This window comes from Parasteatoda tepidariorum, chromosome 5, assembly GCF_043381705.1.
Source record: "Parasteatoda tepidariorum isolate YZ-2023 chromosome 5, CAS_Ptep_4.0, whole genome shotgun sequence".
NCBI lineage: Eukaryota > Metazoa > Arthropoda > Arachnida > Araneae > Theridiidae > Parasteatoda > Parasteatoda tepidariorum.
In genome coordinates, this window is record NC_092208.1 from 1,110,444 (window position 1) to 1,131,055 (window position 20,612).

The 20,612-nt window shown below is 31.4% G+C and overlaps 1 protein-coding gene across 1 annotated transcript in view; it reads right to left on the reverse strand.

Moving 5' to 3' along the window:
- The window catches only part of LOC122270512 (uncharacterized), a 222,266-nt gene that overhangs the window by 29,263 nt on the left and 172,391 nt on the right, over positions 1-20,612 (reverse strand). Inside the window, exon 3 of the mRNA XM_043048103.2 lies at positions 5,560-5,695. Coding sequence (XP_042904037.1) covers positions 5,560-5,695 — 136 coding nt within the window. The remainder of the gene's footprint in view (positions 1-5,559; positions 5,696-20,612) is intronic.

Below are 20,612 nucleotides of genomic sequence, written 5' to 3' on the forward strand. Positions count from 1 at the left end.
AGTTAACTAGTTGTAGAGCAAGCTTGGGGAAAAGAGATAAAGCGAGGCTTGTCAGGGAGGGGGGAGTATAAGATAAATGATCTGTTTGACATTTATTACAGTATAGTTAAAAGTGATAAGCATAAAGGAGAGTAATATGACACATTTTATAGGAATGCATTCATTTTCAGTCCCAACACCTACAAGTTTAAAGATGGAGGACTGAAAAAGATATTTAAAGAAATGAAATTTGAGTCCACTATAACCGAGTTTCCAAGTTCTAAGCTGTTCACTATAAGCGTTAAAAATAACATTATTTAAATAGGAATACGGACGGGACCGCTAAAAAAGTTCACTACATCCGAGTGCACTATATCCCAGGTTCACTATAGCGGGGTTTGACTGTATAAGCAAATCAGTTTTTCGCATATTTTTAAAATAACACCAGTGATCATTTCTAACTTATAGCTCTATTTAAACAGAAAAAAAAGATTATTGCGCGTATTTAAATATTTCATAATTTTATATTCACTGTGTCAGATAAATTCAATAAAGAACATTACGTGGTAGCACGGGTGGTCCACGTAACCCAATTCATACTTTTAGATACAACGATAGTAGCATGCGCCGCGATATAGCCGACGGAAGTGACGTCATCATGGAAAGTAAAGGGGTGCTTATTTCTACCCGCCTCTAAACCAGAAGTTGCTTATTTCTGCACGCCTATAAACCGGTAGTTGTTTATTTCTGCCCGCCTATAAACCGGAAGTTGCTTATTTCTTCCCGTGTGGTTATTTTTGCCCACTTGCTTGTTTCTGCTCGAATGTAGTGTCGATTTTAGTTTCGGTTTCTGTTTATTATTTAATTTATTAGTTTTTTGAGGGTGGCAACACTTATTATTTTTAATATTAGTTTTTAAGGATGGCAATACTTTGAAAATAATATTTAAAAAACGAAACTAAACTAAAAACAGAAACCGAAACCAACACTACAAACGGGCAGAAATAAGCAACTTCCGGTTTATAAACGGGCAGAAATGGGCAACTTCCGATTTAAAGGCGTCCAGAAATTAGAAACTGCCGGTTTACAGGCGGACAGAAATAAGCACCCCTTGACTTTCCACGATGACGTCACTTCCGTCGATATATCGCAACGCATACTACTCACGATATACCTGATAACACGCTCCTTTTTTTAACATTCCTAATATTAATTCACACTCCCCTAATATATTTATTTATCTTGTTCAAATTTTCAATCATTAATATTCTTCTTTTCATTCATCTATACAAGTTCAAATAAATTTTTTTAAACTCATTGTGTGAGACACTTGATATTAATACAATTATATTAATTCACACTCATTAATTAAATTTAATTCATTCATTTTAGATTAGGTTTAGAATTAAATTTCGAGGAATTTTTTAAAATTATTTAATAAAAAGTAACTCAAATGTACGTTTTCTTCGTTGACCTACGTTGGAATTGATTTAAATTTTTTTTTTTAAATAGTGTTTGTCAATACGTTGTCGAAGTGACTGCATAAGAGTTAGGTTATTTTGTGAAATATAAAATCAGTTACTATGATGCTACAATGGAATATTATCCTGGTAAGTTGAAAATTGAATTTTTTTTTTAACAAATTTGCTTTTTTTCTTCCGGAAATGAGATTTTTTATTCGAATAATGAAGAGAAAAGAATGTTTGATTCAAGTCAATATTCTGATGTTGGAATAATATTTTCGTTTCATTATTCATCGTAAAAACAAGTCATCTCTTTTGGGGTTTTAAAAGAATTTTTTACCTGTTAGGGGAACATAAACAACGCTTGGAGCGGTTTCTCCTCTAAAGATGGAATTCTGAACATCGAATATCATTCCTGAATTCTTTAATTAATTTTTTTTAATACTGTGTAATTCTTAGAAAGGCCATTGGTGTTATGAAACCTTCTTATACTAGTATAAATATACAGCCAAATGATTAGACCCACTGAAAGATTTGATGTAAAATCTTAAATATCAGGTGATACTGTACAGCTTTATTGTTTTTACGACACTGTTTGTACTTGCTTACGTCCGTGTATCATGGGTTAACATTGTTATACAATACGTTAAAAATAAATACAGATAGGAAGTATATGAAAAATCTCCTGAATTAAACATCCATTACATGTTTGCTTAAGTATAAAAGTATTGCCGATAAACTCGTGTGCAAAATATGCAATTATTGAAATATTACAGTGAGTCTAATATTTGGACTACTTATTATAATATCTAATATATATAATTCTCTTACGTGGCTCCCAAATTTTGACTGTATTTCTTTTCCGCCGGTGGCAACGTTTGCTTTGTTTTGTTTACGTTACTATTTCTCTTACACGGCAAATCGACCCATGATTGCCACTAAAAATGTCACATGTCAAATCTAGAAGAGGTGGCTCAGCATATAGCGGTTTTAAAAACGGAAACTGAAATAACCAGAGAGCAGCAGCTGCGTACTATTAAGCTAGGCAGAAGTGAGTAGTCTTCGTCGATAGATCTCTATTTTAGTATTTTGTCGAAAGCGCTTTTTTTCAAGAATTTATATATATTACGAATTTATTTGACGATTTTTGATTTATATCACGAATTATACTATAGCAGAGGGGAGGCGAACCTTTATACACCAACGTGCCATTTTTTCTAAAAAATTGTTTGATGAGGTCATAGACGTGCCGTCAAATAATTTTGACTTCGTGATTATTGGGAAAATATTAATACTAAATACTATCAACTCAAAACTATTTATTTACATTGAAAAAAAAAATTGCACTGTCTCAGTTATACGCGTAATTCAACTTAAAGTAACATCAGTGTGACTTCTGTTGTTGCAGATTAGATGACAAATAACTTATACTAGGTTGTAAGATGTTAGTTTAAGCAGGACTGTTAATTTTTTTGCTAGTTATTTATTGTTACCTTATTTTTTATGGTTATTAATTGTTTTTTTAGCATTAATTGTTAATTTTTTATTAATAATTGTTTATTATTTTGTGAATTTTAATTTAATTGTTACATATGCTTCATAGTGTAATACCATTTGTGTAATAACAAATNTTTAAAGAGATATCAGTTTTAGAAATTTTATCTTAAGATTTTATACTATAGCACATTTCTCATAAGTTTAACGAATTACATGTCATTTATTTGAATTCAAATTTATTTTAATGACTTAGTATTTACTAAAAAGATGTAATTTTTTTTTTAAAACAAGTTTTTATATGGATTTGAATGATTGTTATGAATTCTTAGAATTTTGTGCATTTGCTATGTACCTAAGTTAGTAGTGAGCGAAGCAAACCATATCAGATTGCATAGCATTTATCGGGGGTTGGCGAGCGTGAGCGAGCAGGCGGCGCAGCCCACTAGTACTAATATAATACCTGATATATAATATCTATATTTATATAATATATCATCTCATTTATCCAATTCGTCGAAACTGTATTATATATCGTCTAATTTAGCCCATTGATACAGGGACGTAACCAAGTGCAAACAGTCTCCTAAAAACAATACAGCTTTACAGTATCACCTGATAAATAAGATTTTACACAGAATTTTATAGTGGGTCTAATAGTTTGGCCAGGCACTGTACTAACATCAATGAAATGAAGTCTTTACCATTATAATTTAAAATGACTTTAATAAACCATAAATTATTTACAGTAAGTCACTAAGGAAAATTTTTTTCCGGCCTGAATGATCGTCCAATTATGAAACATTTTTAAAACAAACGGAACTTTTTTGGGTATATTAATTCATTACGTTTCTCTTGCTTTTGTAATTTATTTTGTGAGCTAAACATTTTGTTGTTTACCACCCTACACAACCTCAGCCACCTATGACAGAAAATCTGCAACATTTTCTTCGCTGCCTGAAGCAGATTTCTGACATGCAATAGAAAAAGTGACAACAAAATTTAGATAGTTGGCAAAAGCTGAATATTACAATTTTGCTTACAAAAATCTATATTTTATCTACTTCAATTTTGAGAGGAAAAGAAAACAGTTACCGAGTCGCTTTTCTCGAAATCTATCGTGGAATCCCTTTTTTTTCCAGTTACATAGCAGATTACGCATAAAGCTACTTTTTTCCGAGATGCTATTGGAGCATTGTAGCGCATGAGCGAAAATTTCCCTACATATCACAAAATTGCTAAGGCAGAAAAATTTTATGTAATATAAAGGTCATGCAAAATCTCTCTAATGTGATGCTCTGAGCCACGATGGCTCGGGGGATAGAGCGTTCGCCTTCCAATGAGTTGAATCGGGTTCGAATCCTAGCGGTGGCTGGAGGATATGAACTCTGAAATGTCCACTGTGGTAGACGGATAATGGGTTAGTGTCCCCTTGCCGTCAGACTAACCGTGAGAGGGTCTCATGGTCATCCTTTCGATGCAACGCAAATTCGGGTTAGTTCCATCATAAAGTCCTCCGCGAAGGCAAATTATTCCCAATATTTGATCCGGAAGTTACCTTGTCTTCTGGATTATGTTCCAAATGACAAGGCTTCATAGTTGAACATTAGTAGTAGTAAACCCAAACATTGGGTAGGCTGTTTAACGAGGGTTATACCGGGTGTTTATAAATTCCCGGACCCATTTTGATATTTAATAACTCATAAAATAATAAAGATAGATTAAAATTAATAACATAAATGGTTGGATAGACTCAAAAAGTTTCATGACCCTTGTCAATGAACTTCCACGCGTGCCCCCTTCGTCGCACGGAGAATATTAAGTCGATAGTCAATTTCACGCCAGGTAGCGGCAAGCATGTCGGCATCCACAGAGGCTATTGCGGTTGTAATTCTGGCTTTTAGGTCATTAATGTTCGACACGATCCTCCTTTAAACATTGTCCTTTATAAATCCCCAAGAAAAAAGTCCAGCGGCGTTACATCAGGTGATCTGGGTAGCCAATGAATTGGACCTCCTCGCCCAATCCATCTTCCTGGAAAATTGTTATTCAAAGAACTACGAACGATGACACCCCAATGAGGTGGTGCACCATCTTGTTGCAAAAAGACATGTGGCTGAAGCTCTTCCAGTTGTGGAAATACGAAGTTTTCCAACATGTCTAAGTATACGATTGATGAGACCGTCTTTTCTGTTAAAAAGAAAGGCCCAATGACTCGGTCGTGCATTAGTTCACACCACACATTAACTTTTGGGGAATCCCTTTGTGTCTCACGGTATTCATGGAACTTTTTTCTTTGGGGATTTATAAAGCACAATGTTTACAGGAGGATCGTGTCGAACATTGATGACCTAAAAGCCATAATTACAACCGCAATAGTCTCTGTGGATGCCCGCATGCTTGCCGCTATCTGGCGTGAAATTGACTATCGACTTGTGACCGTGTGATGAAGGGGGCACACGTGGAAGCTCATTGACATGGGTCGTGAAACTTTTTGAGTCTATCTAACCATTTATGTTATTAACTTTAATCCATCTTTATTATTTCATTAGTTAATAAACATCAAAATGGGTTCGGGACTTTATAAACACCCTGTTTAATGAAATAATGTGATGATGCTGACCTGTTACTCTAAGTTTCCGATGCGTTGAGACAGTCTGGAAGGAAGGTGCATCTGCGGACACTTCACACTTGTAGTTGCCCGTCGTTGTCTCGTCCGTCTCCAGGAGAATCAATGTTCCATTCACTGACCTCAAAGTCTGAAAAAATAAAAACGGATTTAAGAATCTCCCCATTCTGTTCAGAAATTAAATAAACAATCAATATCTTTTGGTTCCAATGATCACCCCCAAGTCAAAATTCTTGATGGTTCTGTGGGGGCGGAGTTATCGATCATGCCAACCTTCATCTATCAAAAGGTACCTCATGATTGAATCAAGTTAGCATGTCTTATACACCAGTGAATTGATGTTTGATTTTCGTAGTGGTAGTTACGCCACTGTTCCATCGAAATTTTGTGTTGGCTTATGTTAGTTTCAGAGGGATTCATGATGGTCCAACATAACTTGATGGTCACCATCATCCAACATTTTCCATTATGGTTTTTGATATGCCAGCTTGGAATGATGGACAATGTTACTTTAATAATATAATGGTTAACCATCAAGAGAAGTTTGACTCTCATGGACCAACAATCCATGAGGGTCCTTGATGGTTTCCAGGATGGTTTAATAGGAATTCTTGTTGCTTCTCAGGAATATACCATCAAAACAATCTGGTTATTTTTATGTTGGACCATTATGAATCAGTTCGAATTCCTACATTAAGAGGATGGTTGTTCATGATCGTTTCAACATTTGATTTCTAAGATACTATGATGGAAATTTGTGATGATTGAACATGAACAAACCATCAAAACAAGTTGCTATTCTTACGTTGGACCTTCATAATCAGTTCGAATTCCTACATAATGGTTACTTATGTGGGTTACCATCAAAAAATACAATGATTCATGATGGAATCATTGATGATTACTATCAAGATTATGTTGCTCCATCAATGAAAAAACATCAAAAATTTTGGTTTGGGCTAAATTCTTACTAAATTCCCTAACTGGTATCCCCAGTCAGAGAATTTAGGAACCGACCAATTGTAGCAATTTTAGTCGTAGCAACATTTTAAAATAGGAGGCTACATTTTCATAAAATAATAAAGAAATGGTTGGTTTGAATCATGTTTGGCATTTCTTAAAATACACCCTTGTGCAAATTAATTGAAACAAACTTTTTTTTTCGTGTTTTTTAAAGAAGATGTTTTGGGGTTGTTCCGGTTACAATGGGGTTGGACCTTTGCAGCCTATTGACGGTATGATGCGTTCTGAGCAGTACATTACTATTCTGGGTAAAAAAGTTGTTCCAGAGTTGAAGAAACGATACCCTGATAGAACAGGGATTTTTCAACAGGATTTAGCTCCTTGCCATACGTCCAAAATTGTCAAGAAATTCATGTCTAAGAATCAAATTGAGACATTGGAATGGCCAGGGAACTCTCCGGATATCAACCCAATTGAGAATCTCTGGGCCATATGCAAGAATCGCCTATTAAATATGGACTGTACAACTATAGAGAAGCTAATCACGGCGTTAATTCATGTGTGGTACAAGGACACAAATTTTATAAATGACTGTAAAAAATTAGTGGAATCCATGCCGAATCGTGTCCAAATGTTAATAAAGTGTCGTGGAGATCATATTATGTACTAAAAAGTTTTGAGTTTGTGTAAATTTAAATAAAATAGCATTTTCTCTTAGTTTTCTGAATTTATTGAGTTTGTTTCAATTAATTTGCACAAGGGTGTAGGTTGCGCATTGGTAGCTTTGCATTTCTGAAATGAAGAATTTCTTTTTTTTTAATGCGTGAAATTGTTGGGTTTGGATGAAGAAGAAAACTCCAAGCTACAAAAATAAATTTCATTAAGTTTCTTCCAGTTGACTTTATACCAAATAGTGAATCTCCACGTAGCCAAAGTAATGGTCCGGATCTGGGCATCTAATACCAATTTTATAATTGTTTGCACAAATGTTTCAATTCGCTTAAAAAATTCTCGAGTCAAGGAAAAAAGTAAAATTAACATTAAGGAATAAAAATTTTTGACCACTCCTCTGACCAAACTATTGGGACCCTTTTTCATAGATTACGGCTACCCCCTATTTTTGAAGGAATCAGAGAATCCCTCGAAAAAAGACGCATGTTTATTCAGAGAAAGTACGTCTGGTTTCGTGACTTAAAATATCGTCTGGACTAAGTAATTAGCATATTTGTCACCTTCTTCTGATGGGTGCAAATCCTTCTCGAGTCCGTTAAAGTCCGCAATGAGAATGCCTCTGTGGCGCAGCGTTAATAAGATCTAGACTCGATGCACGGAAAAATCAGTGCGAAATCGGTAGATTTGTTCCTGAGATGCCAAATTTTAAATATCTGATTATTTTATAATTCGATTTCCCAAGAACAATGAAGTACGTTTTGGTGTCTGATTAGGCCCAGAAAAGAGCCACGTAAAGTCGCCGCCGCAAATTTATATTTTAAGGTAAGACTAATACTAGACATAGTATTAGTCTTACCTTATTCTAATTCGCTTCTAATTTTAAATACTTAAATTAATATATTATAATTAATAAAATATTCTTAAATTCAATACTACAAAATAAAAAAAAATAATGTTCTGTGATTGCTCGGAGAGGTTTAGATAATAATAGTTAATAGAAAATATCTCGAAGTTTCTAGGCAATCGACAAATTTCAAGCTGATTTATGTCCAAAAAGTTAAGATCTTTTCTTCTTCTATTTAATCTCCTTTGAGAAGAAAATTTGAATCGATTTATAAATTATTTATGATTTTTTAAACTTTTAGAATTTGAATACATGAATTTTTTTATCTGACGTTATTTGTTATTTTTTTTATGTTGCTTCTACTTCATTTATACAAGGATTTTTTACTAAAGTCTTATTTACATAACTTATTATAACTATATACAAAATTTTAGAGATAATCATTTTTACAGTTTTAATCGAGTCTTCTAGGCAAGAAAGTTTGGAGAAACAAAAAAGAAATGCCTTAAAAATAAAATGTAGATTGTATTGTAATTCTAATGCACATTCACAAGGTTTTTTTATAATTTACGATATTTCTTTTTTCCATAACTCCAGAAATTGCTGAATGTTAAGTGGCACTTTAAAAACATTGAAATATGTTATGTTTAAGAATAAAATATTGAAGTAATATGTTGCACATTGTATGATGATTCATTGTTTGAAAAATTTCTTCATGTTGCCAAATATTTAGATTAGATGGTTTCATTTGGATAAAAATCATTTGCAAATAGCATCTTGATGTTTTGATACATTCTGAAAATAACTTTTGCAAATTTAGGAAAAAGCACATGCTCTTCAATTACGATAGGCTACATTTATCACCAATACCGCTACTATTATTTCATTGTTATCTGATACGATATTCTCTTTTTAAGTTCGTAAAGTCTTTAAGATACTGAAATGGTGGCACAAAAACTTATAAGTTGAAATATTAAATTTCATTAACTCAAAATATCTGGTCTCAAAATTTTAATTTTAAAGTTAAAAATAGCATTTGAAGTTACAATATTTATACTACGGTTCTCTAACGTTTTTTAAAAATCACATGAATCCTGTTAAAATATTAAAATGAAATATGAAGAGAGAAATAAAAGTCGACACGTTTCGAGAGCTCAAATATAAGCGCCCATTTTCAAGACTCGCCGGACGTGAATGACTTGTGACTTTAAATATTGGAGGCTCAAAACATGTCTATTTTTTAATATCATCTATTATTTTTAAGTCAATGAAGTTTTTATTTTTTCGATTGTGTTTCTTGGGAATATTCTTTAGCAACACAGTATATTTCATTTCTTCTCTCGATATTAAAATAAGTTTTACAAAAGATAAAGGCACAGGTTCTTAGATTGAAAAAATAATACATAATTAATCATTACTTTCTAAAAAAATGAATGTAGTCCAATTTTTTTTCACTGCAAATCTTAACATTTTTTAAGGACATAAAAAAATTCCGTTTACAATTGAAATTTCAAAAGTCGAATGTAAAAATAGAATGTCCCCTAGCACCAGCACTATTTAACTAAGCTTATTCTATTTATTTAAAATAGAATAAGCTTAGATAAATAATAATAGTTAAATTTTTTCTCGTTTTAGCTTTCAAGGAATAATATGTTTTGTCCAAACATATTTCAATTCAGGAAACAACGAAAATATTGAGTAGGTTCCTTGGAGCAATATCATTCTTATCCTCGTATGAAGAAATATAAGAGAAATTGGTTTTCACAGGTTCTGTAAAGAGTATGTTAACCTTCGCATCACGTATTTTTTTTAATAAAAATAAGCCCGAAAATTGCTCATTTTTTATTGCATTTTTTTACAAATCAGATGATGACTCTAAAATTGGTACTGTTGCAGAATCTTTTTACAAATGTCGAGTTTTAGTATTTGCTGTTTAACCCCTTAAAGATCGGTTAATTTTCAATCCGTTAATTTGGCGCGTTAATTTTCAAAAAAACAGTTATAAGAGTTCCTATTTCTTTTATCCCTGTAAATTATATAAAAAAATGTGTATGAACAATATATATATTTATTTTTAATTGCTTGAAATTTTAAGAAATTAAATATTTAGGAAAAGCCAACATTCAGGATTACAGTGACTTAATGTTGGTTTTCCAGCAAGGAAGGAAAATCTTAAAAAATTTGTGTTTTAAACATTAAAAAAGAATTTTATTAAACTTACGTATAATATAAATAAAGATTATTAATTTTTTCTTGTCTGATAAATTTCAAAGCATGTGACACCGAGGCCAACGTCACAATCTGGACAGTAGTACCGAGTTTCCTTCCTACATCTCTTTTTGTTTGCATCTCTTTTGATAATACCCTTAAAAATATCCTGGTACTGCCATCTGGTGTGCAAAAGGAGAAATAAAATGTTTTCCGGATAAGAAAGGAATTAGTTTTATTCTTATTGGCACGTTACATCAGAACACTCCAGCCTGGAAATATCACGGGAGCAAGATATAGAGGGCGAAACCTCACCCGGTCATTTTCACGGGAGTGAGGAAGGAAGTGGTTAACAAAATAAGGCATTATCCTAAAAACAAATTATGCTATAATAATGTCTTGGGGCTAATCATGCTAAAGTTGAAAAATAATTTTAAAAAAAGTAAATTTTTTCAACATCTTTCTTTAAAAGAGCAACTTTCTTAAGATTATCTGAGTAATATATGGGGTAACTAACCAGTGAAGGAACACTTAAGCTTCGCTTGCCTCTTAAAGAATCACATTAATTTCAAAATTCGAGATTTTAGTTAAATGACAGTGTCAACATATTTGTTACTAATTGCAAATTATGTAAAAAAGTTGTAGAGAACTTACATAATATTGTTTTAAAGTTATGGAGGTTCAAATAACAAGTAGTAAGAAGACCCAGTGAAGGAACACTTAATTTTGGTTATTTTTTAATGCTCTTTATGAATTTATAAGCCATACAAATATTTAAAAACAAGCCTATTCTTGAAATTATAACATATAAATACTTGGAAAATGTTAACTTTTTTTTGTAATCATGAATTGAAAATTAAAGTGTCAACATATTAACACATACTGTTCATTCACTGGGAAATCTATGCCCAGTAAAGGAACATGCCTGTTCCCTCACTGGTTAGAAGTTGCTTTTCGTATTTTTAACATACTTTTGATGCGGAACATCATTAAAGGTACAAGAAAATTAAAGTTTATCTTTTATTTTCATTAACTTAGAAAAAAAATCAGTAAAGGAACACTTGTTACTTCACTGGGTTTTCATCGTTTGGTGATTCAGTGAATAAACACCCCCTTATCTCAGTAAAAAATAAAACGCAACTTCAATAACTATATTTTGAATTCTCTTTTTCACAGTGAGAAAAATAAAACTATTACATGTAATTAATTCCACTTCAAACATATAAATACAAACTCTCAGATTATAATTTTTTCAAAGAAACAAGGTGTTGCAGAGATAATAACAAATTCAAAAATTTTTCCGGGGAAGTCTATTTGAGCAGGTAATCCAAAACATTGCTAGATGACTTACTATTGTTTGGCAGTTAGCTATTGTTACCAATCAATCTAAAGAAAAACTTTCAAATTCTTATTTTTAATCAATATATATGAAGTGTTCCTTCATTGGGTAGTGTTCCTTCACTGGTTGGTTTACCCAAGTTTGAAAAATCAAAATATAATTGCGATTCGAGTTTGTTCATTTAAAAATCAAAGCAAAAAGTTGTGGGGTTTTGAGTTGCACTAACGTGCATTTACCTATCACAAACTAAACAATGAAGTAAATAAATAATTAATATATTTGTTCACTCTTAGAGAAAAGGGTGTACTAATTTACTACTGTCAGTCAGACGTTTTTCACTGAGTAATTTTAACATAGAAAATGTTTTTAGAATCTTATCAACTGTCTAAAAAACATTTGCAATTTGCTTACAACGAGTGTTATTTTAAAGAAAATATCCCAGTATCAATAAAAATTAAGCAAAATAGTTTAGTATATTCACGTGAAAAGATCTATGAACGACATGAATCACACGTGACATCAACACAATTTTAGATAATTTATGTTTAAGTCACATGAAACAAAACAAAACTATTTTCATTTTTCGAAAAAATAATATGCTTAGTAAATAGTCAGCTGTTTTGCACCAAACAATTTTAAACAGCAAAATGTTTTCGATTTCATAACAAGATTTTATTTATCAAGCAGGCAACAATTCCAAAATTTATTTTAACAAAAACTTGACAATAATTTATAAAGGAGCTTTACTTTAAAGGAAAACCTAAATTAAAGAACTAAAAAAAAGTGATTTGTATATTAGTGAAAAAACAAGAATAAGATTTTTAAAAATGTTGAAATTTAATTAAATAGTTGGTGAAATGGTTCTGAGAAACAGGCACGGACAGGTAAAATATTTATTTTAAGATTGAGGATGATATGTAAAATGTTAAAAAATTTTAAGACGCTTAAAAATACTGACTACGTATTCGTATTAATAATTATAAAATACATATTGCAGAAATTTATAAATATATTATTCCAAATCTATACATACGTATGTATATTATTGAAATTGTATCAATTATTGAAAAAAGAAACTATAAAATCATATTAAATATAAGCGCAATCTGATGTATAATCATATTCTAACAGAAATGAACCAGATGTATAATATATTCATTGAATAAAATGTTTTTTTATTCAATATATGTTTTATTCAATTTTTTTACTTAATTGCAAATAAATTTTTAGACGACGAAAAAGTAACATCGTATTTTATAATTAAAAAAAAATTAGCAATAGGTTATTATCGAAAAAAATATGAATGAAATTTTACGCCACACAAGCTTAGTCAAGTTCTTCTCGTAAGTTAACCACATTTTAATATTAATCGAACACATTTAAATATTTCTTCATTGTCGCCAAATGACTTTTTTAAAAATAATTAATTTTAATGTTTTTCAGCTTCTACTAAAGAAAAACAGTTGAAAGTTTAGAGTTTTCAACAGAAAAACATCTAGATTAATATGGTGTAAAACAATTCATACCTCATAATTTATCATGCTCAATAATCTTCATGCTCAATTAATTTAAATAATAATGAATAATTATTAACAATTATTTCTTACAAAAAATTATCGTTGGGAAAATGAGTTTTATGAGTGGGTGCAATTTTTTTTAAATTGCTTAATTAGCTTTAAAAATATGACCAGAAAAGCAAAAAGTGAAATAAACATTAAGGAATCGGAACTTAGAATTGATCTCCTGATCAAATTATGGGGATCATATTTCCCAGATTGCGGCTACTTCGAAGATTAAGAATCCAAATATGTAAATATATATATATCTATATATATATATCCAGAGAAAGTACGTTTTCCCGATTTGTAACTTAATTAATAGTTAGCACTAAATGATTAGCATATTAGAACCATTAAGATTGACACGATATAGAAATTTAAATTAACTTTAGGTGGATATATAATGCCAAGGCAAAAAGCATTTTTTTGATATAACAAGGTTTTCGAGAAATCGAAGTTCGATATATCGAGAGTTTGCTGTAGCTTTTCCTTAGAGGCGAAAGATCGAGTTGTTTTGCACCGTATTTTGATGTTGCAGGAAATGGTCTACGGGATTTTAGACAAGTATAAAAGAAAAAAAAAATTTTTTTTCTTTTCGAAAAAAAGAGAAAGAAAGAAAGCGTATTTTTAAAGAAACCGAAAACAAAACAATTACATTTGTATAAAACGACTTTCGGTATAAGATCTGAATTCTTCTTTACAGAAAAAACGACCAAAAAGAAACAACTGTAAGGACCGAAAAAAAAAAAACGTTATTTGTACTTAACGCAAAAAAAAAAAAAAAAAAAAAAAAAAAAAAAAATTGAAAAAAAAAATTGAAAGAAAATAAGAAAACGATTAAAAAATAAAGAAAATGATTAATAAATAAAGAAAACGATTAAAAAATAAATTAAGAAAACGATTAAAAAATAAATTAAGAAAACGATTGCATTTTTAAAACTACTTTCGGTATAAGATCTGAATTCAGATAGTTTTTCTTCCGCTTTTTGCAGCGATATAATCACAATCAACAACATAATTCAAGTTGAAAAGAAAAAAAGAAAATGTATCTAAATGGAAAGTTAAAAGACCGCATCGGGTATACATATGTAAGGTGACCCCTCTTTATTAATGCATACGAGGCTGCCATTTCTGTCGAGTGGTCACTTAGCGGTCTATGATCACGCGATCGGTTGCCTCATCTTGTCCCCACTAATCGACATGCGGCACGACAGAGCCCTCCCCCCTCTCTAACATAATGATTTGAGATCGACGCACTAAACAAAAAGTACATGGAATAATAAAAATGACAAAAAAGGTGCCACGCTATTTTTGAAATGAGCCAATAATTTTGCGATTTGATTGAGATCCCATTTATTTCAAATTTTTACAAGCAGTTTTTTTTTTATTATTTTTATATTTTTAAAAATTTTTTTTTATTTTGGAATATTTGGGGCTTTACTCTATTCTCGCTTCTGTAACTAACCACTTCGCAGATATTTTCTTTTTTTAAGGGTACAGGGAATTCTTAATAATTTTTTTCTCAAAAAATAATGTTGCATTGCTGTAACTTGCAGGGATTCTTTATATTTAATGAGAGAACATAAAAATAATTTGATACAGAATTCATGCTATAACATGAAACATTTAAAAAAATTGTCGATTTATTTTGAAGTTTAATTAAGCTCCTTGCGCTGAATTTTTCCTTAAATTTAAAGATTATTTATTAATTTCAACACAACACTATTTACATTTCTCTGTAAATGGTAAGGAAAAGATTGACACATTTTTCTACTAATTTCCATACAGAGTAGAAAAAGCAAGTTTCTGCACCAAAAAATTTTTTTTATTTTGATAATTAATATGCTGTTTTATATAATTTAATTAATATAAACTGGTCAAAATTAGAAAATCGATTTTTCAAGCGATTTTTATGATTTTAGGAGTCCACTGTAGCCTTAATAGTGTTAAGTACTAAAGAGTACTTTTTATATAATCTAGCACACCTGACCAAAAAACAGTTAACCCAAGACTTAAGGCAAAGCTCAGCTGACCGGCGATCTCAGACTATGACATTTTCAAAATCACGTTGCAAAACGAAAAATAAAGAATTAAAAAAAAATCATCGAAATTCTATAACATCAGCAAAAAACACGTTAAAAAGTGATTATTTATTGGCGAGATCCAACTTTAAAATTCATAATATCGTATCAAAATATTAAGGTTTTCAAAACTATATGAAAATACAATGTTTCTACAGCCGAAAAATAACTCGGGATTCGCAAAGTGCGACAAAATTTGATTACTTAAATGTGCGATTTGAAACTCAAGTGTCGTAATAATATCAACGTAAAAATACGGGACTTCGTAATCACGTGGAAAAGCGTAGAAATAGCTAGAAAAAATCCGTCAGATTTACGATTAAATCGGTAAAAAGAAAGCGCATTGATAAGTGATTATTTAAGTGTGTGATTCAACTTCAAGATTCATAATATTATCGTATTTAAAAATAATATTATCGCAAAGTCTTAAAACTTTGCAAAAATAGGGTGTTATTAACTGTCGAATAATAATTGAGGACATCATCTCGACAGGATCTAATATTGATTCGATATTATCTCGTCAAGACGAAATCTCGATTCGACATTATCTAAGGATGACGAAATCTCAATTAGACGCAAGTTTTTAGAAAACTAAAACTCTATTTGTTTCAAATCTATGTGGTTGAAAACTGGTGAGGACATCATCTCGACAGGATATAATATTGATTCGATATAATCTGGTAAGGACGAAATCTCGATTCGACATTATTTCTATATAAATGGAGTAAATGCTTTATGATTGAAATATAGAGAAAAAAAATAAGCGTGCTGTATTTCGATTTTTCTGGGAAAACGAACTTGCACCAAAAACCTTTTTAACGTAACAGCATTCACTTTATAGCACTGTGGGTTTTTTTTCTTCGTCTAGCGATATTTTGTAAGCAAATATGTTGCTGATGATCACGGTATTCTATATAACTCAACCCTTTCAGGACCATGATCACATACAAAGACGTGATTTTCCATTCACAGCTATGTTATACTATATAAAACGGGCCTTTCTGACTCCACTGGCCCAAGAAGACACAGACATAATCTGAATACTATTTTCTCGTAACAATAGGTACATCGAAGGTCAAAATTATTTGATAGTTTTTCACTGATGGACCAACATAATCTTGATGCTAATCATCAATAATGCCATCATGAACCATTATATTTTGTGATGGTAACCAAAATAAGTAACCATCACCCCCATGTAGGAACTCGGAGTGATTTCTGATGGTCCAACATGATAATAGCAACTTGTTTTGATGGTTAGTTCATGCTGGACCATCAGAAATTTCCATCATAGCTTCTTAGAAATCAAATGTTGGAACTATCATGAACAACCATCATCCCAATGTAGGAATTCGCACTGATTTATGATGATCCAACTTAAAAAAAGTAGATGGTAAAGATCTGAGAACCAACAAGAATCCCCATCAAACCAACATGGAAATATATAGTTGGAACCATCATGATTCATCATGGATTGTTGGTCCATGAGAATCAAACTAATCTTGATGGATTTTTTTTAAAGTAACAACTTCTCTTGATGTTTCATCATCTGATGGAAAATGTTGGATGAGGGTGACCATCAAATGATGTTGGGTCATCATTAGGGCCGGATTAACCTATAGGCACACTAGGCACGTGCCTAGGGCCTACGAAATTCAGGGGCCTACGAAAAACTTGGGAGAAAAAAATTTAAAAAAAAAATCAAACGTAGTGGAATCAGAAAAACAGTTTTGTTTTTCTGATTCCACTGCGTTTGATTTTTTTTTCTTTTCACGATAAATTTCGCACTCAATAAATTCTTTTTATTCATAAATTTAATCATTAGGTTTTTTTTTTAAAAATTCCGTTGATCTTGCCTTGTTCCGGGTTTTAATATTTATGCTAGTGCCTTTTTTAACTATCGTTTCGGTTCGATAATTTTCAAGTGTTTTGATTTAGATTAATAAGTTTTCCTTTTATTTTATTGTTTCCCCCCCGTTTAATTAGGTATGAAATATATTGCGTTATTTAATCATTGGTTTTGTTTATATAAGTTAATTTAGGAATTGTAATTATTTTTAAAAAATAAATATGACAATTTTGTATTTTTTAAACTTGTTTTTCTTGTCTAAACGTGTAAATTTTTTTATTCTTTTAAATGTTATATTTCTACCATTTTTTTTTCTCTTTAATGTTAGGAGTACCTTTCTTTTTTTTCTTACTTTATGCATTACACTTGTCGGTATTGCAGATAAAGTTCGATAAACAAATTCGTAAACTAAAATCCATATTAATAAAAGTGTAAAAAAAAATATGCAAGAAAATTTCAGCATATATTTTGAAAAGAGGGGAGGAGTGGGGGAAGGAGGGGAGGGCCCAAAAACGGCTATGCCTAGGTCCTACGTAAGGTATAATCCGGCTCTGGTCATCATGAATCTCACTGCATGAACTATCAAAATGTTTTGATGAAACCATCAAGAATTTTGACTTGAGGAGGTGGGCTTTCAGAAGCGCGGGTCCTGAAAAGGTTAAAACTTTCATGGAGATTCGGTTCTCTGTTAAAACATTGCCTAAGTGTTCTAACATTGAAGGATAAAACTGTTTCAGAATTATTAAGTATTTAAACTTTTATTTAATGTCGTTCTCTCATCATTCATAAGTTTTTCAATTCCTACTTATTAGTTCACACTCTCCCTATATATCTTGTTCACATTTTCTATCGTTCGTAAAATACTTTTTTATTCATCCATTTGAATTCAAATACACTTTTTTTTGAACTTGTAGTGGATAAAACTTGAGGTCAATACAGTTTTTATAAATATTAATTCACTCATTAAATAGGGATGAGCGAAAAATGAAATGGAATTTTCTGATGGGTTAAGCGTTTGTCATTGTTTTCAATTTTATTACAAGCAAATCAGTTTTTCACCGATTTTTAAAATAACGTCAGTGATAATGTATAGCTTATGAATTAGCTTCAAATAGCTTATTAATTCAAATAGCTAATGAAGCTATTTGAATAAAAAAAAAACGTTATTTCGCACAATTGGGTATGCCATAGCCTACGTCACAGGTCCTGTCATTCCTACTAAATTTAACTAGTAAACAGCATTTTCTGCGAACCTGATTAACCTGATTCTGCGAACCTGATTCTGTAAACATTAAATGAAGTGTGTTGTTATAAGTCGTTACTCGGCAGGTTGGAATTGTATTGATCTAGTTCCTTTTGAAATAATTTATTTTGTCATTTTATCTAAGTTTATGAATTTAGTAGACATATTTAAAACTCAGCTTATTAATTAAACAAAAAGGTAAATGTTATTCCTAGTAAAATTTTCGAAGTGGAAGTAGTTGTGTTTTTTTCATATTATACCCAATTAAATATTTAACTATTTTCTATTCGCTGTGTCAGATAAATTCAATAAAGAACCTGACGTGGTATCACGTGGGGTCCACGTTACCCAATTTATACTTTTATAGTTGTCTGTTGTACCACGCACCTGCTCTTACTATTTGTTTCCTACTACTAATTCACACTCTCACTATACAGGGTGATTCTAAAAAGATGGGCAAAATTTTAGGAAGTGATAGTACACACCCAGGGAAACAATTTTTCAACATGGTCGAAAAGAAAACGCAAAACCGCTAGAGGGCGTCAAAGTTTATGTTCTTATATGAGGCAAAAACACACAAAGAACGATGAAGTTAAGTTATAAAAGCAAAATTAATGGCATGTGATTACAACAAGTGTTCAAAACAATGGCCGGCAGCGGCTATGCACGCAGTACAACGGCGAAGAAAACATTCTGAAACACACCAGGCATATCAAGAACTTCCCCTGCAGCGGCCGACAGCTTGGCGACAAGTAACGCAGCGCAGTAACTCGCAACAGGAATGGAGTTTTCACGTGTGCATCAAACAACTTTACAAATGCTCCAGCACCTTTGCGTTTTGTTTTCGACCATGCATTCTTTGATAGAAATTGTTTGCTTGGGTGTGTACTATCACTTCCTAAAATTTTACCCATATTTTGAGAATCACCCTGTATATATTTATATATCTTGTTCAAATTTTCAATCGTTAATAAAATACTTTTTATTCATACACTCAAGTACAAATACAATTGTAGTGGATGGGCACTTGATGTTAATACAGTTTTTTATTTCAAATATTAATTCATTCATTAAATTTAATTCATTTATTTCAGTTTCATATGGGAGAACATATTGTAATTATTGAATAAAAAGTAACTAAAATAAAAAAAATTTCTTCGTTGCCCTCATTAGGAATTGACTTTAAAAAAATATTTACTTTAGATTACTTGTTTAATATACGATTTTAGCTTGTTCATTCTTCCCGCCTTTTTCTCTCATGGGTCGCAGGAAAAAAAGCTTGGAATCGGAGGAATTTGCCTCCGAAACAGAGTCCAAAGATCTATTCATTTCGAAGTCAAGTCGGAAATGTTATCTCTAGCACTGCGTACCCGTTAATTTGAAATTATATATATATATATATATATATAATTTCAAATTAACGGGTACGCAGTGCTAGAGATAACATTTCCGACTTGACTTCGAAATGAATAGATCTTTGGACTCTGTTTCGGAGGCAAATTCCTCCGATTCCAAGCTTTTTTTCCTGCGACCCATGAGAGAAAAAGGCGGGAAGAATGAACAAGCTAAAATCGTATATTAAACAAGTAATCTAAAGTAAATATTTTTTTAAAGTCAATTCCTAATGAGGGCAACGAAGAAATTTTTTTTATTTTAGTTACTTTTTATTCAATAATTACAATATGTTCTCCCATATGAAACTGAAATAAATGAATTAAATTTAATGAATGAATTAATATTTGAAATAAAAAACTGTATTAACATCAAGTGCCCATCCACTACAATTGTATTTGTACTTGAGTGTATGAATAAAAAGTATTTTATTAACGATTGAAAATTTGAACAAGATATATAAATATATACAGGGTGATTCTCAAAATATGGGTAAAATTTTAGGAAGTGATAGTACACACCCAAGCAAACAATTTCTATCAAAGAATGCATGGTCGAAAACAAAACTTATCTGCTGGAGCATTTGTAAAGTTGTTTGATGCAAACGTGAAAACTCCATTCTTGTTGCGAGTTACTGCGCTGCGTTACTTGTCGCCAAGCTGTCGGCCGCTGCAGGGAAAGTTCTTGATATGCCTGGTGTGTTTCAGAATGTTTTCTTCGCCGTTGTACTGCGTGCATAGCCGCTGCCGGCCACTGTTTTGAACACTTGTTGTAATCACATGCCATTAATTTTGCTTTTATAACTTAACTTCATCGTTCTTTGTGTGTTTTTGCCTCATATAAGAACATAAACTTTGACGCCTTCTAGCGGTTTTGCGTTTTGTTTTCGACCATGCA